The sequence below is a fragment of the Nanorana parkeri genome, unplaced genomic scaffold, assembly GCF_000935625.1.
Source record: "Nanorana parkeri isolate BGI_ZX_2015 unplaced genomic scaffold, ASM93562v1 scaffold879, whole genome shotgun sequence".
NCBI lineage: Eukaryota > Metazoa > Chordata > Amphibia > Anura > Dicroglossidae > Nanorana > Nanorana parkeri.
In genome coordinates, this window is record NW_017307147.1 from 142,900 (window position 1) to 165,760 (window position 22,861).

The window sequence follows — 22,861 nt, forward strand, 5'->3', positions numbered from 1 at the left end:
TCAAGGGGGCGGGCTTGCGATGATCGCAAGTACGATCTGCCTGTCCTAGATGGGCAGATCGTACGTTTTTTTAAGTACTTTACAACCCTCGCAAGACAAAAGTCTTGCGAGGGTTGTAAAGTGTATGGGCACCTTAAGGAGGCAGGAACTACACTTTAAAAAAATCTGCTGTAAGGGTTTATTGTGACCTCAAGACATGGAACACCTGCTTTTGCTTCTCCCTCAATTGACTTCTAATGAGTTTAATTATAGAATCACTACAATTAAGCTCATTACTAGTGAAACGCTTAAGAGGGAGGTACCTTGTGTCTTGGAGTCACAATAAACTCATACAGTGGATCTAATCTGCAGTTTCACTTGCATATTGCATTGGAGGATGAGGCTGAGCCCTAAGGGAACCTAAACCTGACGTGTGCAGTGGATATTAACGTTTTAGGTGAGCTATGGGGATTTTTTTTTGCATTAGTACTGATGACTAGTCCATTGACCTCTCTGCCTGCCCTTTTTGGGGCACAGCTTCCAAAATGCAGGTTCTCTTTAACGAAAACCATGAGAAAAATAAAAGTTTGTGGACACCTGAACAAAAACTTGCAGATGCCTGACATCTATCACACCTATGCTGTATGTCCAAAATTATTTGTATGCCCCATCAAAATTAATTTCACGTGCTTTCAGTGAAGATTAAGGACATTTTAGTTGTTTCCAACCTTGTGTCAACAGTTTGGTGGAAGGTTCTTTTCTGTTCCAGCATGACTGTGCCCCTCTGCACAAAGCGGCTCCATAAAGACATAGTTTGATGGGTTTGGTGTGGAGGTAGTCCAGTGGCCTGTACAGAGCCCTGACCTCAACCCTACTGAACAGTTTTGGGAAGAAATGGAACACCGATTGCAAGCCCTTTCCTCTTGTCCAACATCAGTACCTGACATTTCAAAGGCTCCTTTAGGCAAAATGGGCACATAATCCCACAGACACACTCCAAAATATTGTGGTAAGCCTTCCCAGAAGAGTGTAGGCTGTTATAACCCCAAAGGAGTAGGGGACTAGGAATAGGGTATTAAAACCCATAGGTTTTGGAATGGGCAGTCCAACAAACTCATAGGTGTGATGGCCATGTTTCCAAAAATGTTTGGCCATACAGTGTATAAAACACTTTGATATTTTCTCTCCATTATTTACAAACACTGAAATGCTGTATAAGATTTATGTGGACCCGTCATTGAAATGGATTGTACATCATCATAAAAGATTCCAAATTATTTTGGGTTTAAATATATTTGTTGGAGAGATTGAAACGCCTCCCAGACATCATATACTGACCTAGCGTACCATTCTATGTTATGAATTCAGATAAAGCGGATCTGTTTTGGCTAGAACGATATTCTTAAGTATAATAGTATGTAACTCCACACATGGTGAATGGCTATTACTTTTCAGTTGTAGAATAAAGAGGCCCCTCTGCTAAAGAGCAGCCTAATATCGATCCCTTTCTGTGACAGTTCTGCAGATCTGTAAATTGAAAGTCTTCCAGCGTGAACAATAAATAATCATCCTCTGATTATCTGCTGTGCTTGGCCCGTGGCTGAAATATTATGGAGGCCAGTAGATGGTTTTCACCTCGACACTGCTCTCGCTTTTGTGCTCCCTACAAGAGTGATCGGCTCCAATAGGCATGTTTAGGCCGAGAAACTGTTCTAAAAGGGTCTGAATGTAGATTGTGACAGCTTTGTAAATGCTGACTTTATCCATAGCAGCCTGTCTGAATCTGTCTTAGTATTTATAAGAATTTTAAATGTAACAGGGTAAGGTAATAGAATAAAGTAGACATCTGCAATCAACATACAGCAGAACACTTTTTGGGTCCATTCATAAACCAGTGGTATGGTCTTACCACATCCATATTGCTGCTTTATACGCTACTGCTATGTACTTTACAAATGTGCATTGCACTCCATGTGCAAAGAGAGCAGAGTGCAATTGACATAAATAAAGGAAAGATGAAAAAGCTGAGAGGAGAGCTTGGGCATGTGTGTCACCTGACCAGCCTCTCCTCAAATCATAGAGTTCTCTCTCCTGCATTATATACTTCATGATATGGCCCAGGCTTTACACCATGGCTTGCATTGTATGAATGGGCCATAAAATGCAATCTGTAGTTTGGGTAAAGCAGCAGAGTCTAGCAAGGAGCAGATAGCAGTGTCCACTCTCCGTTAAAAATAGGCCCTTTTATGGCTTTAATCATAAGGTTCATAAGGGCAAAATTTTCTTTTTTTAAGACTATAGAATCGTATAACAAACAAGTAGAAAATAAAAAGGAAAATTACGGAAATTTCAATATACACTAAGTGCAAGAACACGGGGAGATGAAATCAAACAAGTAGAAGAGAGTTCAAAACTAACCTTAGAAAGTATTATTTAGATGCTTGGAACATATGTTCAGCAGAGGTAGTGAGGGAGTCAACCATGCTTGGGATAAAAATAGATCTATACGCAACAAAAAGCTTAAAAAAACTAAACAAAAACAAAGCAGAAAGGGTAAGACTCAATGGACCACTTGGTCTTATTCTTCCGTCAGTCTTCTATGTTTCTAACGCTTTAAGATTGTACATTCGGCTGCTTTCTCCAGCCCGGTTCTCTTTTCAGGCTGTGCTATTTTTCAAACCCACTTGTTTCATCCGGCAGAGCATTGGTGGAAGCCGAGGAATCCCAGCGCTGCTTTGGAAATGGCGTGCATGCTTAACGCCTCCATAGGACATGTCACTGTGATCTATGACGGGCTTAAGATGCCTTGTAGAGAGCTAAGATCAGCCTGAGGGGAGTCTTAGGTTTCATGGCTGATTGTTTGGGAAGACTAGAGTTACTCTGAATGTCTGTCACATTCGCACCGTTCGTACAAAAGCTCTGTAAAACCCCCCTGACCATATCTTTCGCATTTACATGACCGTGTCCCTAATCCATTTTTATTGGCGCTGTAAATCCCCTAAGTGAGGCACTACACAGCTTAACAGGTGGATTCTGCGCCGTCTGCATCCCGCGGTACTGTATATACCCTTTAAGTATGAGATGTTTCATTGTCCGTGTGCGGCGGTGCTCTGCCTGGCGGCTCAGGTAACGTTCTTTTCACGGAGGCAGAAGTTATTTATCGTGAGACAACTGCGACCAATGAAAAACAATATGGTGTGAGGGCTTTTGTGTCGAGTGATCGCTCACATGCTTGTTGGGCTTTTTATGGGAGTTATTCCCAGGGTTGCTTTAAATGGTAACTCTATCGTATTTATAGATCGCCATTGGTTTTCTGTTTGGTCACCCCTGGTGCTTAGAGTCGGAGACCGTGCACTTATTGGACTGCTTGTGACTCGACAGGCCTCGGTGTATGACTGGGCTTTATTTATTGAAGTGTCTGAAGAAAGGTTCTTCTTTTGTTGAAGACCATCTTGTAGCAAGCAATCAAAATCCCATTAATTCAGGCTTGAAGACTCCTTTGGGTGAGCACGTGAATGGGTGACAAGCAGAAGAGCAATTTTGAAACTGGGACAGAGTGTTGTCATGCTATAACAATATGGGCCTGAAGAAGGACCTTCATGGAAGGTCACCAGGTATTATTTTAGGCAGGGATCAAGAATCGGATCCTCTGATGCCCTTGATCTAAAGCTCAACTCAAGTTTTGGACAGAGTACGGAAGGCCTAAAATGTCTGTCAAGTTTGCTGATATGTCTTTGACTCCATTGGGAAGATATTTTTCTCACTTCCTGTCCCTGTGACACCCAGGGATGTAGACTAGAGAAACAGGTTGTTTAAAGCAGTGGTTCTCAACCTGTGTAACCTCAAGACCCACATTTGTTCTTGGTCATTAAGTCGTGACCCATGTTGCACTGCAATGGAACACAGTGTGGGTTGCTGTACTGGTATGAAGCTCCCTCATTATGAGCATCCACATGTACAGCTTCCTTGCACACCATGTAGAGGTGCTGGGAGCCAGGTTGTGATGTCACTCCAGTCCAGGCACCTCTGCAGGGTCTGCGAGTGAGCTGTAAGCAATGCAAGTATGGATGTAATGCCCTTGCGGCCATACCCCCAGCCCACCCCATCCCACCTCAAGCTGACACTCGGCACCAAGGAGCATATTTTGAATGGCTGCTCGGTGTGAGAACAGACCGTACTGAGCTAGGGGGAGGCTGAGGAGCCTCTCGCCTAGAAAAGTGGAAGGCACGCGGGGACCCACTGAACATGTGGTCGTGAAGCCCACTTTTGGGTCACGACCCACCAGTTGAGAACCAAGGGTTTAAAGTGTATCTGAACTCAACCAATTAACTTCTCTTATTGGTCCCTTTTGATCTGTTAAAGATACCATTGAAAGTGTTTTGTTTCATTGGTTTACTGAGTGGAAAAGAATACCTGTTGATCCTGCCAGAAATGTTGTCAGTTGATAACATCCTGTGCTCTTTGCCTGTTGAAAGTCATTTTACAATTTCAGCTGTTTCTGAGGACTACAGAGCAATGTTCCTCTGTTATGAATGGAGTTTCGTATTGCTATCTTATTTTTGTTGTCCTGATACAGAAGGATGGGCGAGCGTTGTTACCCTAGGACGGGAAGTGTGTTACTGGTGTAAACACCAGGTGCATATAAAGAAGAAAACAAGCCTGATAAAAAAGAAAACAAATGCAGCCACCGCATCTAATAAATGGCGAGCTGCAATATATTACATTTTGTTTAGTTTGAATTTTAAAAAGCCTTTAGGCCCCATTTACAACCGATTTTTCAACAGATGTCAACGCCTGCCAAGGGAAGGTAACCAAAAAAATGTATAGGTGTGAATGAGACCATTTCACGTTGCTCTGTTGCAGTATGCTGAAGAACAAGTAGAGCATGCTCTACTAAATTTGTCAGTTCAACGTAATGCAACGCGTCAAAAACGGACGTCAATGCAACACAATGCAACGGAACGCAACTAAAAATAAAATAATGTAAAAAATGTAATGGAACACAATGGAAGTCAATTGAGTTTGAAATTGAAAGTCAACGGACCTCCATTGACTTGCGTTTTCGGTCTGATTTTAGTTTGAACTGGTCTTTAAAGTCCCTTTGCTCAGCTGCACATATTCCCTTTGCTCCTGTGCTGCTTTTTTCTTCCACTTGGAGTGGTGGAAATACCCGTTACCTCGAGGTATGGAGGGCTCACTCCATGTGCCAGCGCTAATTTCTATTAGCCCAGCGCCATCACATGGGGTTGGGATGACAGGCGGCTCTGTGTTAGCTCTGGCCGAACAATCCAAGCTCAACTTGCCTCTGTTTAGGCCCCTTTCGCATGGTCCAAGCAGGAGGTTCCCTGCTGATCGGAATGGATCTCACCGTTGTGACATCCATGTCCAACCAGGTTTTTCCTCCATCTTGCATCAGATTACCTCTGGTGCGGTACAATCGGGTCCATCACAATGGAACCCTGGTCCAGGAGGGGGGGGGGGTTTAACTGGATGTAAATGGACACCCTTCTGTATAGATCCAGCTACCCCTAGACTAACATCTCACTTCTGATCAGATCCGCCTAAAAAAACTGCCAGGTGGACCTGATTGGAAAGCCTGTCTGAAAGGGGCCTTACTGTTTAGAAGGTATAGTCACCCCTGTTATATAAATACACTTTCATGACAGTGTCTGATTTAAATAAGGAGTCAAAGGTATCACCAAAGACATATCCTCAGTCCCCATCGGTAGGCAAGCCGTTTTGCCTGGTTAGCTCTATTGCAGAGGCACCAGGTAAAATGTAGAGTGCTCAGCGGCATGAAGTAGCTGTGCCCGGCCATCTGATTACCAGTCAATTGTAGAACTTGCACGCGAGCTTCATCTGAGAGCACAAATCATCATCAATAGGCCAAGGTGCCGCAATCTCGCCTCATCAGACACCGTCGCCGTTTATGGAATGCTGAGCCAACCGCTTATCCGGGCGGGAGGCCTCTCGCCAGAGCTGTCTGCCCTTCTATTGCTAATTAAGCTGAATAACCAATTGTAAGTAACCCCTTGCTAATAATACATATGCACACAAATTAAATCTTCATTACCAGATCTGTGGGGCTATACAATAATTGACTCCGCTAAATGAAACCATTGTGACTGATAATGGGACAGGTTTTCCTCGGGAATAACCTGCCGAAAATACTGCGCAATAATGAATTTGAAAAAAAACCACTACAGTAAGGCAATGTGAAGGACAATGTAAACAATGACTGATGGATCATTAGTCACTAAAGCACAATATATCATAAAAATGGCATTGTGTAAAAAATAAAATACTTTGTTTTCACCATTTTTGTTCATTTTTTGATCCATATGAGCAGCGATGGATGCATGACATTACCCAGGGTGGGTTTCCTGATGGTGACAACAGCAAAACATTCTTGCGCAATGTGTGTTGACGTGGCTGCTTGGATGAACACATGCCTGGGTGACAGCACAGAACGACAAATCTGAGACAGGGACCAAGTGTTATCATCCATTAACAGGAATTGCCTGAACAAGGACTTTCATGGCAGGATCACCGAGCAGGTCCCACCCACTACAGGCTGCCTGCAGAAAAGTATGGGAGGGGCGGAGACAAGACCAGTCACCCTGCACAAGGAGAGAGAGCAGCAGTGAGCAGTCTTTATTACAAGAGTGGGTGGAGACGAGACCAGTCACCCTGCACAAGGAGAGAGAGATCAGCAGTGACCCGTCTTTATTACAGGAGAGGGCAGAGAGAGAGAGCAGCAGTGAGCGACCTTTATTACAGGAGGGGGCGGAGACGAGACCAGTCACCCTGTGAAGAAAACACGTGGCTCTTGCATGAGGACAATATTTGAGAACGCTCTCCAGTTCTTACAGCGACCAGCAAGGGAGCAATGCCATAGGAGGAGGCCAGTGCTCCCTTTTAGTGACCCAGTTGCTGGCAGCGTCGGGATCACTAGTGTCACATGACCCCCAATCCATCCGAAAAACCAAATCCGAGTTCTGCTAAGTTTACAGTTGAGTTCTCCAGAGAAGGCATAAAAAATTAAAAACGTGACAGGTTCTCTTTTCCTGGTCCTGCGGTTGAATAACAGGGCAGAAATATCTTCTCGGGTTCTCTGCAGCTCCAGGAAGTTCCTGTCCGTGTCTCTGATTGTTACTTGTATCTGTTTAACATTAAATATTTTGTTTTGATTTTACTGCCCCTCCAAAGTTGATTTGTTGCTAGGAGTAACGGCACCCGCCCCCCATCTCGCGTTCCTGGGAATTATCTCACCGTCTGCAAATCCTGTGTTGATTCACCGGGTCAGGTTATCAGCGCTGTCTGTCTTCTTTTTGGCAGAGTGTAATACAAGTTCGGCACGAACACACAAAAAGAGAAAAAAAAAAAACACCAAAAAAAAGAAATAAATTGCACTGAAACCACAAAGTAAATTGAAGGTAAAAGATGAGACGAGCAATAGATCATCGCTGGACTTGTGATGAGAATGAGACACCAGCGCAGATGATGAAATCCACCCTCTGAACTGTGGGAGGTTTATCGAGTGCCGCTCGGAGCTGTCATCCGAAAAAAAACAAAAAGACGACTGAAATCATAAAAAGGAAAAAGCAACGAGGAAAAAAAGAAGAACCCTCGTGTGTGGAAGCGCTGGGTCTATTGAACTGGGAATGTAGTATACTGGGATGTCGGGGGCAGCCACCATCGTGTGACACTATATACAGTGTAATGGCAGTGAGCTCTAGCTGTCTTTTGTAGTATGCTTGCAGTCTCTGACCATCTCCTGTACTATGTCTGCAGTCTCCGACCATCTCCTGTAGTATGTCTGCAGTCTCCGACCATCTCCTGTACCATGTCTGCAGTCTCTAACCAGCTCCTGTAGTATGTCTGCAGTCTCTGACCAGCTCCTGTACTATGTCTGCAGTCTCTGACCAGCTCCTGTACTATGTCTGCAGTCTCTGACCATCTCCTGTACTATGTCTGCAGTCTCCGACCATCTCCTGTACTATGTCTGCAGTCTCTGACCATCTCCTGTACTATGTCTGCAGTCTATGACCATCTCCTATACCATGTCTGCAGTCTCTGACCAGCTCCTGTAGTATGTCTGCAGTCTATGACCATCTCCTGTAGTATGTCTGCAGTCTATGACCATCTCCTGGGGGTTTTCAGCAGTCACTGGCAGTCTTCTGTAGCATTACATATTCTGAATATTATGAATACCCCTGGGTAATGTCTGGGGCCAAATTGAGGCTCCCTATACCTCATAAGTTGACCACTGCTGCTGTATGACATCTCCCTGTTCAACCTCTGTGCGAGGACGCATGCAGCACTGATAGTGACCACAAGTACGAGGACGCATGCAGCAATGATAGTGACCACAAGTACCAGGACACACATGTAGCAGTCAACAATTGGGATGCTACACAATTCTGGTCTGGACGTTTTTCCATTTTCAAGTCTGTAAAATGCGGTATGGTTGGTGCCACGTAGGTCACCTTCAGGCTTGATTTCTATAGGCGTGTATCCCTCCATAAGGGAACAGTCTGTTTTTCTTGGGGTTCTTCATACCGGTGCCATCTGCAGCCACTTCAGCACCCTTCTACAAGAGGTACACCAGTAAGGAGTGCGGTGGGGCATCTTTTGGACTTGTCCCTTGGGGAATGGACACAGGGAAAGTTGCAATGATAGTGACCACAAGTACGAGGACACTCGCAGCAGTCACCATTTGGGAGGCTACAAAATTCTGGTCTGGACATTCTTCCATTTTCAAGTCTGTAAAATGCGGTATGGTTGGTGCCACGTAGGTCACCTTCAGGCTTGATTTCTATAGGCGTGTATCCCTCCATAAGGGAACGTTCTGTTTTTTTTCTTGGGGTTCTTCATACCGGCGCCCTCACTCGTTAAGCCGTCAGCACATAATGCACAGCAGATGTTGCCCCTATCTGCGCCTCTTTCAAAAGCCTTTAATTTCACACTCTGTAATTAATTAGTTTGGCTGTTTATTAACCTCACTCGAGGCCTGGGAAAGGCGAGACAATGCCAGAACAGCAGTGTGTGTGTGTTTTTTTTTTCTTTTTTTCTCAAGTTTTGCTGACTGGTCAGAAATCTCGTCAGGGGGTCTCTTGTCCTCCTCCGAGCAGGTCCTTGTCTGCTTCTATCTGAAGCCAATCTATCACGATCATCTCTCTATTGGCTAAACTCTCCTTTTATTTTATCATCGTGTCCCGAGAGGCAGCCATTACCTCAACCTTGTGAATTACTGTCTCTGCACATCTTTTGTCATCTTTAGCGCCCTTAAGCTTTTGATTTTGATTCTTCGGCCCGTAGGTTGTTTGTAATTGGTGACAAATCTTTTTCCTTAAAAGGAACTGCCTCGTATAGACTCACCGGCCACTTTATTACGTACACCTGATCAATCGCTTGGTAAAACAAATTGCTAATCGGCCAATCACATGGCGGCAACTCAATGCATTTAGGCATCTAGACGTGGCAAAGAGGACTTGCTGAAGTTCAAACCGAGCATCAGAATGGGGAAGAAAGGGGATTTAAGTGACTTTGAACGTGGCATGGTTGTTGGTGCCAGATGGTCTGGTCTGAGTATTTCAGCAAGTGCTGATCTACTAGGATTTTCATGTTTCCTGGTCTGATTTTGTCTCGATTTCCAGCTGCAACATTCAGATGGTCGGGTCAGAATTTGGCGTAAACAACATGAAAGCATGGATCCATCCTGCCTTGTATCAACGGTTCAGGCTGGTGGTGTAATTGTGTGGGGGATATTTTCTTGGCACACTTTGGGCCCTTGATGCTATCGCGTCAATATGGACTAAAATCTCTGAGGAATGTTTCAAAAACCCCTTGTTGAATCTATACCAGGAAGAATGAAGGCAGTTGTGAAGGCAAAAGGGGGTCCAACCCGGTACTAGCAAGGTGTACCTAATAAAGTGGCCGGTGAGTGTAGATCTAAGGGTGTCTACCACAATCCGCCGTGGGTTTTTTTTGGAGATCTAGATAAAACGGCCATGATTTTGGGGGCATCAAGATTTTTTTTTAATTATTGTAGAAAAACAAAGTTCCTCCAGTTTTCAGAGCTTCAAACAGAAAAAGGTAACAATAGCAAAAGTAGGGCAAGACCGTGTGACTTATAGTACAAAAAATAGAACAATTGGCCTACAATCCAGTTATAACTATAGCAACAAGTTATTTTATGCTCATGTACTTATATCTCATGTACGGCTATCAGAATGCAATATTATTCCAAATTTTAAAACAAAAGAAAGTTTCCTATTTGAAAATTGTGCATTGAGATGTAGGGACGAAGAATAAGTCATCATTGAACTAAGTGATCTCGGGAACCCCACACACTGTGGACTAGTGATCCAAGACTTCCTCCATCTGTCTCTGTCACTTGTGTTACCTCCCAGCATGACCTTTCTCTGCCAGTATCATCACCCTCTCAGTAATCGGAGACTGTATCCGCAGATTCATCTTCCTTCCCAGGGACTCCTGCCAGCTCACTCAACGCTACTTCAGACTGTATTATGAATAAACAGCATCAGCTGCATTATAGAGGAGGGTGGAGGGAGATGTAGCCAGTGAACAGAGGTCATCCATTTCAACTTCCAAGGCATAGAACAAGGCTGCCATGTTGGATTTGAGAGAACATTTTTTACAGTGGCTTAGTGGTTGGCACTTCTGCCTGGCAGCATTGGGCTCATCTGTTCAAATTGTGGTCCCGGAAACATTGCTTGTTCTTCCAGTTCTTGTGTGGGTTTCTTCCAGGTCAAGGGTGGGCAACTCCACGCCTCCAGCTGTGGTGGAACTACAAGTCCCACGAGTCATTGCAAGACTCTGACAGCCACAAGCATGACTCCCAAAGGGCATCTGCATGATGAGATTTGCCGTTTGAACACAGCTGGAGAGCCGAAGTTGCCCACTCCTGTTCCAGGTATTCTGGTTTTCTTCCACTCTCCAAAGACATGCTGGTAGATTAATTGGCCTCTGTCTAAAACTGGCCCTAGTATGATATTCTACTGAGCACATCTAAGATGACTGCCTCATGCCAGCCCCAAGCTGCTGCTGCTGCCGCCTTAATCCAGTGCATATACATTTGTTCCTATCCTCAAAGTGGCACTAAGGTTAGGAGGTAAATCTTAAAAATACATTCAAGTACCTGAACTATGAATAGAAATGTATCATATTTGTCTATCACTCAGCTGTAGATCCTCAAATCATCTCTGAATGGGTGCTGACACTGTCCTTCCTTCTGGAGGGGGGCTACTTTTCTTCCCCATGGTCCCTGTGTGTGTTGTAAAGTAGCTGATCCAAGCTCACTCCCGGGATGGACTACAATCTCACATCTAGTTCACTAATTTGTATTAAGATTGTAGTCCATCCCGGGAGTGAGCTTGGATCAGCTACTTTACAACACACACAGGGACCATGGGGAAGAAAAGTAGCCCCCCTCCAGAAGGAAGGACAGTGTCAGCACCCATTCAGAGATGATTGGAGGATCTACAGCCGAGTGATACACAAAAAAGATACATTTTTGTTAGTAGTTAAGGTACCTGAATGTATTTTTAAGGTGTAACTCCAGAGTTTAGTCACTTTAAGGGTGTACAGTCTCCTAACCTTTGAATAAATATATACTGGCTTGGTGCCAGTATGTGACAGTAGTCATTTTAAAACCCCACTACCCTGTCCCACTCTCACTTGCGCTCTTCCGCTGCTCCATTGGAGCCCTTGTGAAATAGCTATGCTTCCAGGTATGGGGAGCCATGAGACGACCTCCCATTGTGCAGTGCTGGGGCCTAAGTAGCCAAGTACAAAGCTTTTAGTGTCACTTTTACCTATCTGTAGGAAGAAAAAACTCCCCTTGTAGTGGGGCAAACACTGATGAAGGGGCAGAGTTTTGGTCCTTGAAATGCATTGAATTTATTGAATAGTCTTCCACCTGATTTTACATTGGAATGGACCTTCAACTATTGGGGTGAAGCTTTAATCTCTGATCCATTTATTTGCAATTCTGACCACGAAAGAGTCAGGGAAGTCAATGAATGCAGAAATGATGGATTTCCTTATGCCCTAAACAATTCAAGATGGCGGCTTCCATTATTAGAAGAATATGTAGACTTAGACCGGGGCTAAATTGCCCAGCTAAACCTATTCTGTGATATGTTTTTGTAGCAATGCTTTCAGCTTTTTACTTCTCTCTGCTACAAGCTCGGCTTTCATTTTGTCTATTTTTTTCTCAAATGATAAACTGGAACGAGATGTTCTCCAGGAGCCGCTTGGTCTGAGCCCGCAACTTACAGCTCCGTCTTGCACCGGCATCATTTTTGCGATTGCCCGTGCCAGCGAATCGTTCAATAAGCACCATTTCTCATTCTTGGAAGAAAAGCCGTCCACTGATATCCATATTGTAATTATCTGCCCGCACTGCGCGGCGTTCACGCCACCTGTCTCTCCGCCGTTACTTGATCTTTGCCGTTCAATTACGCTTAAGGCCGGTGTTTGTTCTTGGGAGCGCTTTGTTCATTTGCGAGACTGATGGTTAGTCAGAGAGCATATTATTCACACTGATGTATTTATCTATTTAACACAAAGCAGTTACCTCTCAGTGCTCCGACCGCAAACGAGATTGCATTACAAATTACTTTCTGTACGCGAGCTAAAGGTATTTGCGAGCCTTGCCTGGTCTAGCCATCGTTTCTGATTTTCGTTTTTTTTTTTACACTTCGCAGGTCAGCTCATTAACCGCTTCATCATCACCTGCAATGTTTGCTCAGTGCAGGTCCAATTTGTTCGAGATCACACATTACTACAGGATGTAGAAGCAAAGGCCCCGTGTGAGCAACGCCCCTTCGCAGCAATTTTTTTTGTACTGTATGGTTTTAATGCTGCATAGTATCAATATATGGGATCCGTTTTATAATCTCTCATACCTTTATTTATATTTTCTTCAGATTTAAATGCAGACCAAGCTGTCCAGCAAAAGCAACAGGTGTTGAGACAAGCAATATAACACTGCCAGGGGTGGTTACAATGGTCAGCTTTTATTCATAATGCTGTAACTGCTTAAAAAGTGTTGGAGTTGGACTTTAATTTATTTTTCCCTTACTTTATAGTGGACCTTGTAGTGTATTGAAAGGTCCACATCTACATATGTCAAATCCCCTTACCACTTTAAAGATGGTCTACTGATAGTAGATCCCAAAGGTACTGATAAAGCCCCATCTTCTGACTGTAGCACCAAGGCAAGGGTGAGGTCATGCACCTTCCAGTAAGATCCAGGGGAATACAGAGCAGCCCAAATCTCTCTTTTGCAATGGACCAGAGTGTCTTCTCATGAGATTTGGGCTTCTCTGCATTCCCCAGGGATCTTCGCAATGGGTGACCTTACAGAGGAAAAATGTATCTTCAGAAGCACAGGCAGCTGGAGTGATACACACTATTCCCTTCTTTTCCAGGGACAGCTTGGTGGCCATCAAAATAAACCTATAGCTCTGCCCTACAAATGCAGAGCACAGGTTCACCTAAATGTGGAAATGTTTTAAGGAAGCTATGGTGGCTGCTGGGTCCACCAGACATAAAAAGATTAGCTCTACCTCCATACTCCCTACAGCTCAAAAGCAAGGCTCCTATTCACCTTTCATGTGAAGGACCGCCTACGATCCTTGATTACATTTTGTTGATTAAAAGGCAAGAGATCCAGAGTATCCTCAAGCCCTACAAATGCAGAGCACAGGTTCACTTAATTGCGGACGTGTTTTGAAGGAAGCCATGGTGGCCGTTGGGTCCACCAAACATACAAAATTTAGCTCTACCTCCAAAATACTACAGCTCAACAGCAAGGCTCCTATACACCTTCCATGTGAAGGTCCGCCTATGATCCTTGATTACATTTTGTTGATTAAAAGGCAAGAGATCCAGAGTATCCTCGAGCCCTACAAATGCATGGATCTTTTGCCTCTTAATGAAATGTAATCAATGATCGTAGTCGGACTCCAGCATTGGTATCTCCTTTCGGTTTTGGTCCACTTTAAATGCTATAAAGACAAATCTTTTTTTTAGCCTGGATCACTGCAGTTGCTCTATTGGAACGCCATGCATGTCAATCTGATGCCATTATGTACGCCTTTTCCTCATCTATTTCGTCTGCTGTCAAACATAATTGCATTCTTTCCACCGGATTCACAAAGGTCAGCGACTTGAATGTTGTCCACGTAATCAATACAAATCCATAGTAAAATATTAATAGAGATCACAGTTTGGTTTAATGGATTCCAGCACCTGCATACTTCATAGCAGCTGTCCGATAAATCATGTGTGGCCTGGCAGCTTGTAACCCCGGCATTGCACAGGTGGAGCAACATGAGTTAACCGCTGGCGTCCTCTGGGGATGGTGGAACGCTGGGTGTGTGGGACACTCTGCTGTGTGACCTGGATGGATGTAACAAGCACAGGCACCCTGTCTGCTCTGGACGTAACAGACCACAGTAGAGTTCTGTGTTAGAATAACAGTGCTCGGTCCACCAAGCAGCAGGACAATGCTTGTGTTGTAAGATGACACTGGTGTGAACACAGTGTGACCCTGGATGAACTACAGATAAAAAAAAAAATAATGAACGTCCAAAGATCTCACCCTGCAAACTTTGAGCGCTGTAAAATAAATAAATAAACTGCCGATTTGCCTAAAGCGTTTGGATCAAGTAAAATATTCTAAGATAACGGCATTGGTGGTGATTGAAAAGTTTTAGACTTTGTACTTTTAAATTAGCAAATATAAAGAAAATGCAAAATGCAACATGGCCTACATTATTTTTATATACAACAATATAATGCTGCTTAAAGCAGACCTTCCATGAAAAATAGAATGTTTGCTTCCCTGACCGGCTGTTGCCCAAGCAAAATTAACATTAAAAAAAAAAAATAACCACAAAAAACCCCAGGAAGTCAAATAGCAAAAAGCTGCCAGACTCATCCATCTCACCAACTGCTCGGTGGCCACCAGCCCTCTCTGCCAATGCCTCTATTGGTTTCCAATAGCACAACGTATAAAAATGTGCTATTGGAAGCCAGTAGCCAGATACTACCAACAACATACAAAACAATGTACAGCTCTGCCTCCACCCAGATAGCAAGCAATTGAGCTGCAAGTTTGAAAATGACTTGCAAACTATTGCAGACTTGCCAAGCTTCACAATTTTGTTGCACAATTACAGCAAGTCTGCATCGCAAGTCTCCAGACCAGCGTGCTTTGTAAAAGTGCTGTACACTTGCAGAGCTCTTGCTAAGACCTGCAGGACTCTTGTTGTAGACTTGCCAAGCAAATTTGCTACAAATTCAAAAAGTGTTGCCTAGAACTTGTGCTGCAAGTGTTCTGCAAGTCTACAACTTGCCAGGAATATGTGAAGCAAGTTAACCAGAATTACAATTTAACCCTGACATAAGTTTGTGGCAAGTTATCCTTGCTATCTGGGCAGCTACATCACCAACCTCATCTCAAGATATCACCCAAACCGTCCTCTCCGCTCCTCCCAAAACCTCCTGCACTCTAGCTCCCTTATCACCTCCACCTATGCGCGCCTCCAAGATGTCTCCAAAGCCATATTCATCCTCTATCCATCTTAAACCCTGTCACTGTGGCCTAGAGAATAATATATGGAATCCTTCCATGTATTAAAGTGAAATTAAACTCTGCAGTTTATGCACTACAATCTAACTTGTAGACTTGTGCGCCGTCAAAAAATTTGTTCCGTTTCGGAATATCCGTTATTTCGTAATTCGTGTCCGAAACTCAATTCGGATTGGTACGAAATACGAATTTTCGTTAGTTTCAGCACATTTTCGCAACTGTACGAACATACGTTATGATGAAGTTAAAAAGCAAAAATACCTTTGTTAATATTGGAGTCGATGTGGCAGTTGTTTTTTTATCCGAAATACGAATTCCGTTAACGGATTCCGTATCCGAATTTCGTATTTCAGATAAAAAAAACTACCATCAACTCCAATATATTAACAAAGGTATTTTGCTTTTTAACTTCAATATAACGAATGTTCGTAACGGAACAAAATTCCGTCAACGGAATTTCGTATTTCCTGCCTGTATTGTAATGCAACTCTCAGCAGCAGAAGAGAAAACCTCTGATTGGTCAACCAAACGAAATACGAATTCCGTTAACGGATTCCGGATCCGAATTTCGTATTTCAGATAAAAAAAAAACTACCATCAACTCCAATATATTAACAAATGTACTTTGCTTTTTAACTTCAATATAACGAATGTTCGTAACGGAATTTCGTATTTCCTGCCTGTGTATTGTAATGCAACCCTCAGCAGCAGTGGATCCGTATTTCGGATGAAAAAAAAAATCTTGTTTATGTTGTTCAACCTCATTTACAGGGGTAATATTAGTTCCTGTTTCAAAGAAATTCGGATCCGAAATTCGTTAACGGAATTTCGTGTTTCGGATATAATTCGGAAACTGCAATTCGGATTTCAGATGCTTCCGAATTTACGAATTTCAGGAAAATTCGTACGAATTTCGATTCGTAACGAAACGAATCGCACCTGTCTACTAACTTGTAGTAAACTAAACATGAGATTGAAGTCCATCCCGGGAGCGAGCTTAGAGCGGTGGCCACTTTACAACACACACACAGGGACCATGGGGAACACAAGTAGCCCCCCTCCAGAAGGAAGGACAGTGTCGGCACCAATTCAGAGATGATTGGAGGATCTACAGACGTTAAGTCGTACCAAGTTAAGGTACTTGAGTGCAACTCAAGATTTAAATCCTGAGTTTAGTGTCACTTTAACCCCCAAACAATTATCAGAATACAATGTGAATTTTGTTTTAAGGGTCAGTCCACCTGAAATTTGCTGCTCATTGTTTTTAAAACTTGGTAGGTCACTGAATAGTTTGTCTCTCTGGGTTTCTGTTGGTTAAGTCTCTGTATTTGAGTTCCTCAGTCATTCCTGGGGGAAGGAGAGGGTTGCTCTGCTTGTTTTGAATTTGTGATTACCAGCAACCCAAAGCATATGGTTTGTACGGGGGTCAAACTCATGACCTTGCCATTATTAGCACCACTACTAACCAGCCAAACCAAAAATAAACTAAAGAAGCATGCTGGTCCCATAACCTAGAGGTTGATGGATTCAAAACTGTGTCATTTTTAATGTCTTCTTTTTTACTAATACAGTGTTGGACTTAAAAAAAAGACCCTGAATGTACAGAGTTGCCCTTTTGCTGGAAAAAAAACCTCCTATTTTTGAGATAGCAGCTTGTCTAATTTTCTTAGTGATGTTTCTGGTTGTCTAGTGGGCTAAAAATTGGTTTCTTCTGTAAAATGGCTGCATGCACCGTGTGCACGGTACGCCCTTTTAAAGAACATGTGTATGACTGAAGTAGTTTTTTTTGCACTATTAATCTGGATTTCTTTGGAATTTCAATGAATGTCCGTCGAGCTTTCAAATGATTCTTCTTCATTGCTCACCGCAGCCATGAACCTCTTTGGCCTAAACTGGCACCTGCAGCCGACGGAAAGACAGACGTATGAGATCTCAGATGACAAAACCAGCAGTTGGCCTTTGCCGACAGACGTCACCTTGTACCCTTCAGGGAAGACAGGCGAAGGTAGGGTGTGTTATAAGTGTTGCCAGTCCCTCGTGTGTCCCATGTCACAACTCATGACCCATTATGCCTCTGTAATCTCTAAGTACATCATGGTCATCCCTCATGGTCTTACAGGCCTTTTTGTCTTTCAATATGGAACTGTTATCACCTAATTATTTTTTGGTCTAACTGAAGTGATAGTCTAACATTGTTCCATTGTCAGAGGATGCCAGCACTTTGAATTATCTGTGGTAACTTCAAACAGCACCTTTAAACTGGAAGAGACATTGCAACATTCCATTTGGAGTTGAGTGGCCTTGCCTTCCTCCAACATAATAGATTTAACCTGTGTTTTATGATGAGTAATGGATCCACAAAGAGCATCGGTTCTCAATATAGTTGGGTAAACTTGTCATGAGGGTATTATGGGGTCTACCATTGCTGCCCTCATTCTGGCTTTGGCTTTATCACTCTCAGACTTGCAGACCCAGAACAAGCATGTAGCAAATGAGTCTGTCAAGAGCCAAAATCTCTTATCTGTATAATTGTACTAGGTCAATACATCAGAACGCAGTGATGTAAAAGCATCAACATGTCAACTAGGCAAATAGCATTTTCAGAAGTAGAGGTCACCATTGTTAGTCATGTACTTTATTGCCAGCCTCACACCTATATGTTGCAGTGACATTCATTCATTTTAAATGGCACCCTGATGCACAAAACCAGTGCCTTCTCAATATATCCTCATTGCGGCACGCCGCAGTGTATATTAATATGCTACCATGAGTCGTGGTGTGTTGAGGTGGGAAAAAAAAAGTGCAAGTCCTATTTCAGGACTGCTGTGGTTGGTTGGGCCTTAACTTGGTGGATGTTAACGCACATGACACATGTTATTGCACTGAATTGGACTGGCAAGGTGTGAAGGGACCTTAAATGCTGAATGCCCCTGCTACTTGATTTAAAGCCAGGCTAGATGGCATGGAGCTGGCAGAAAGTGTTAGTAGAGGCAACAGGTTGGGTATGCATTCTCTCATTTAGAGGCAACAGGTTTGGGTATGCATTCTCTTATTTGGGTTGCAAGGTTTTTTGGAATTTGTTTTTTTAGGAATCAGTTGTTGACTTAAGCCACTAGCATCCATAGAAGGGTTTTATGATATTTGCTGTAGAGTGCAGTGTTATAAACCTAATGCAGACTCTAACCCAGCCTTTTTCAACCCTTTTACCTCTGAGGAACCCTCGGATCTCAGAGAACCTCTGCTAAAATGAATATATCAAGAATGCTTCTTACCACAGAGGTCAATGGAAACACTGTTCCCCTTTACAGTGGTGGTTAGAATCCCACCCTTCCAGACATCCTAAAAATGGTGTTGGATCTTGAAATATGCAAGCACCATCAAATGGAAGGTCAATCAGCCACAGCTCAGAGAGCCTCTCGCAATGTCTGGAGGAACCATTGTTGAGAATATGGCCGCATTAACCCTTCTCTACTTTATCCAAAATAAAAAGTTTTGGCTGGAGTTGAGTTGTATTATAGAATCTCTTGGGGTATTATTTGTAACAACTGGCACAAAAGTGAAGATGTCCCCTTGTTTGTTTCCATTTATATCCTCTTGACACCTTTTGAAAATTCATTAGCATTGACCTAGAAACTCTTTATGTCCTAATTGTGATAACTGGAGCAAAACCGGAGAAGTATCCTTTTTGTTTGTTTGTTTCCATTTACATGGCACCCGCGGAATATAGAAAATTTCAGTTGCCCAATTTTCTCTTGTTGAATCCCCGCACGTTGAGCTCTGCAAAATAGCTCTACTTTTGTTCCGGTATCGTAAATCAGCCCCAGGATATGTGAGAGGTAAATGGGTCAGGAACAACCTTTCAGCTTTATATTAAACATGTGACAGCTTAATCCAGCTGGAAAATGGTCATAATTGAGAATATCTTTCTTGGAAATTGCGGACCGAGGACAATTAACAAACGTCTGCTCTATATCATCGCGCGGAGTTTAAGACACGGGCATGAGATTTAAACTCCTGACGTAGTTGTATTCTGCTCTTTTTGGGCTAATTGTGCCTCTCTTTGATGACGGACCCCCTGTTCAATATCATCAGTGTATGCTTTATGATGTCTACCAGCTGTAGGAGAATTGCTGTAGGAAAAGTGATGTGGGGGCAAACTAATTTTCAATTCACCGTCCTGCCTTGTGTAGTCAGAAAAACACAAGTTGTGATTACTCAGCAGTTATGTGATTATAATTTAAGCCCTCTAAAGCTACAAATTAGTTAATTGGGTAGGAAGTTCTAAACCCGTCCGACGTTCATTATAGATGCCAACAATGTGAAGATTGTGCAGGGCCTGCAGATCCGTGGGGTTTCCCAGAATCCCCTGCAGTAATGGCGCACCTCCTGGGAGATTTTGTTTTGGTTTGTTTTTGTTAACCTTTTAACTGGTGAGCGAGCCAGTGCTACTGGAGTTTCAGCAGTCATGTGATCTTTGGAGGGACAAATTGAGTTCCGGAGGCCACCAGTCAAAGATAGAAAAATCATGTGCAACAAGTACATCTGATTTCCTAGAACTATATACTATGTAGAGCCTTAGTTCTCAACTGGTGGGTCGTGATCCAAAAGTGGGTCATGACCCCATGTTTAGTGGGTCACCACATGCCTTCCGCTTTTCTAGGTGAGAGGCTCCTTAGCCTCCCCCTAGCGCAGTACTGTTAGTTTTCACGGCAACCAGCTATTCAAAATATGCCGGGGCCGAGTGTCAGCTTGAGATGGGGCGGGATGGGGCTATGGCCACAAGGGATCTCCATGCATACCTGCATTGCTTACAGCTCCCTCACATGTCCTGTAGAGGTGCCTGGACCGGAGTGATGTCACAGTCTTTGCTCCCGACACCTTTACAGGGCACGCAAGGGAGCTGTACAAGCAATACACAAATGGATGGAGCTCCATCACAGCACAGCAGCCCACACTGGACCCCATGCTGAGGATCCACGCCAGTTCTCATTAGATAGGGAGACTGGGTGGATATTAATAAAAGAAAACAAAAATGTTTTTTTTGGAGTGTGGAGAATGTCTGTGAGATTGTGTCTCTGGTTGTGTGTGTCTATCAATGTTTTTGAGGGGCCGTTCACACTAGCACGGCGTTAATCGCAGTCCCGTGCAATTAACACACTGTAGCACGCAATCACACTTACTGCACGTTCTGGTTTGGGAGATGTGTTGTGTGGCCAATTATTTCAATGGCACCCCAAACGCACCTCCCACCCTTTACAGGCTTCAAGTAGGCACACCTTCTCATTCCTCAGGAGAACCTTACTCTCAAACAGGCACACCATTTGGTTGCTTGGGAGCACCTCACTTTCATGCAAGCACACCTTCTCATTCCTTAGGAGGACCTCCCTCTCATACAGGCACACCTTCTCGTTGCTCAGGAGGACCTCACTTTCATGCAAACACACCTTCTCGTTCCTCAGGAGGATCTCACTTTCATGCAGACACACCTACTCATTCCTCAGGAGGACCTCACTCATACAGGCACACCTTCTCGTTCCTCAGGAAGACCTCACTCTCATACAGGCACACCTTCTCGTTCCTCAGAACCTCATTCTCATACAGGCACACCTTCTCGTTCCTCAGAACCTCATTCTCATACAGGCACACCTTCTCGTTCCTCAGGTAGACCTCTCTCTTATACAGGCACACCTTCTCGTTCCTCAGAACCTCATTCTCATACAGGCACACCTTCTCGTTCCTCAGGTAGACCTCTCTCTCATACAGGCACACCTTCTTGTTCCTCAGGAGGACCTTACTCTCATACAGGCACACTTTCTCATTCCTCAGGAGGACCTCACTCTCATACAGGCACACCCATTCCTCAGGATAACCTCACTCTCATACAAGCATACTTCTACGTCCTGCAAATCATTTAGTTAATCTGCCTATGGAAGTCCAGCTGCTGCTGTACTTCCTGGCTTCTTTGGTTACAGCGATGCAGGTCTCCTAGTGTGACATGGGCCTTATAGAGAACAAGAAATGCTTCCTTTGTTGCTGGGCCAGTACTGTACAGCAAACATTCACCGATCTACAAAGTCTGGAAGGAGTGCAGCCATAAATAAAAGGTTAGGTAAGGGTTGCTTTTTGGGGGGGGAACATTTTGCTTTGCATATTGCATCTGGTTTAATAAAATAATGTGCGGGGTAATTTCTGACACTTAATACTCAGGTGGGCTTAACCTGCCGCTCTTTTATAATCTCAACCAGACGCCAAATTTCCTGATCCCATAAATAAAAGTAATTTGACTGACAAAATTAATGGGCCCTTTTTCTGTAATATTTGTTTTTATTAAACTGCAGCCAGGACCATAAAGCATGGCTTAAAGAGAAACTCTACGGTGTATGCCGTCTGTACATATCGAGTCATTTATTCTTGAAAGGCATTGTGAACATGGCTTTTCTTCAATGTTTTGCTTGCTGCTCCATGTTTGTCTGTGAAGGTTCTCATTTATAGGTCAGGGTATGGATAGATGTGGATAGTCACTTTCAACTGGACTTGTTCTGTAATGTTGAACATGTTTCCTAGCCTATCCAAGCCACTTCTTCAGTTCTAATGAGTGTTGGGGACATACCCCATCATTTCCACACACGCACAGATACCTCAATCCACTCACTGCTTAGTCAGGTTTAGGGAGGTCCTGTCAGGGTGTTTGGGGCCCCAAGATTTCTAATGATGGCCCTGGGAATGTCCAGTAACGTGTCAAACATGGACATTACAAGGCCCCTTAGAGAAGCCCAAGCTGAAGCGGTGCCTTAGAGCGCTGGAATTGCACCTAGACCAAGTATCTATGGTCATCTGTGACCCAGCCTTGGTTCAGGTTGTGCAGCTGGGTACCATTGCTCTCGTAGGGTAGTTAAGCCAAGAATATATGAGAAAAAGCATAACCCCGTAATACAGGTGCTTTTGAAAACCACTCCACTTGTTGCATAAACATAATTTTGCCTTTGGGCAACGATCGACGGGGAGCCAAAACATGCTTTTTACAGATTGAAATCTGACATTACCTCGCCGCTGTCTCATTAGCGACGGGCTGGATCAACACAAAACAACGCTCAAGCCTTGTTTTGATTTTCAGGCATTCGAAAAAATATTTAGATCTTTGGTTTTAAAATGAGCGCTGATAACGGCTGCTGGGTTTTATTTGCCTTTGTGTTATCCTCCCATCCCCCAGTTACTGATGAAGAAGAAAGCCAATTCAATGAGATTAAAAAGAAA

General features: G+C 43.6%; 1 protein-coding gene and 1 long non-coding RNA gene across 2 annotated transcripts in view; one reads left to right on the plus strand and one right to left on the minus strand.

Annotated features, from left to right (window-relative positions):
* LOC108794645 overlaps window positions 1-9,518 on the minus strand; it is a 12,335-nt gene extending 2,817 nt beyond the window's left edge. The window contains exons 1-2 of the long non-coding RNA XR_001941719.1: window positions 9,343-9,518; window positions 4,153-4,156 (exon numbers count right to left, since the gene is read on the minus strand). This is a non-coding gene — a long non-coding RNA (uncharacterized LOC108794645). The remainder of the gene's footprint in view (window positions 1-4,152; window positions 4,157-9,342) is intronic.
* Window positions 1-22,861, plus strand: part of TENM4 (teneurin transmembrane protein 4) — a 237,822-nt gene that overhangs the window by 39,157 nt on the left and 175,804 nt on the right. Inside the window, exon 5 of the mRNA XM_018565717.1 lies at window positions 17,478-17,612. Within this exon, the coding sequence (XP_018421219.1) occupies window positions 17,478-17,612 (135 nt within the window). The remainder of the gene's footprint in view (window positions 1-17,477; window positions 17,613-22,861) is intronic.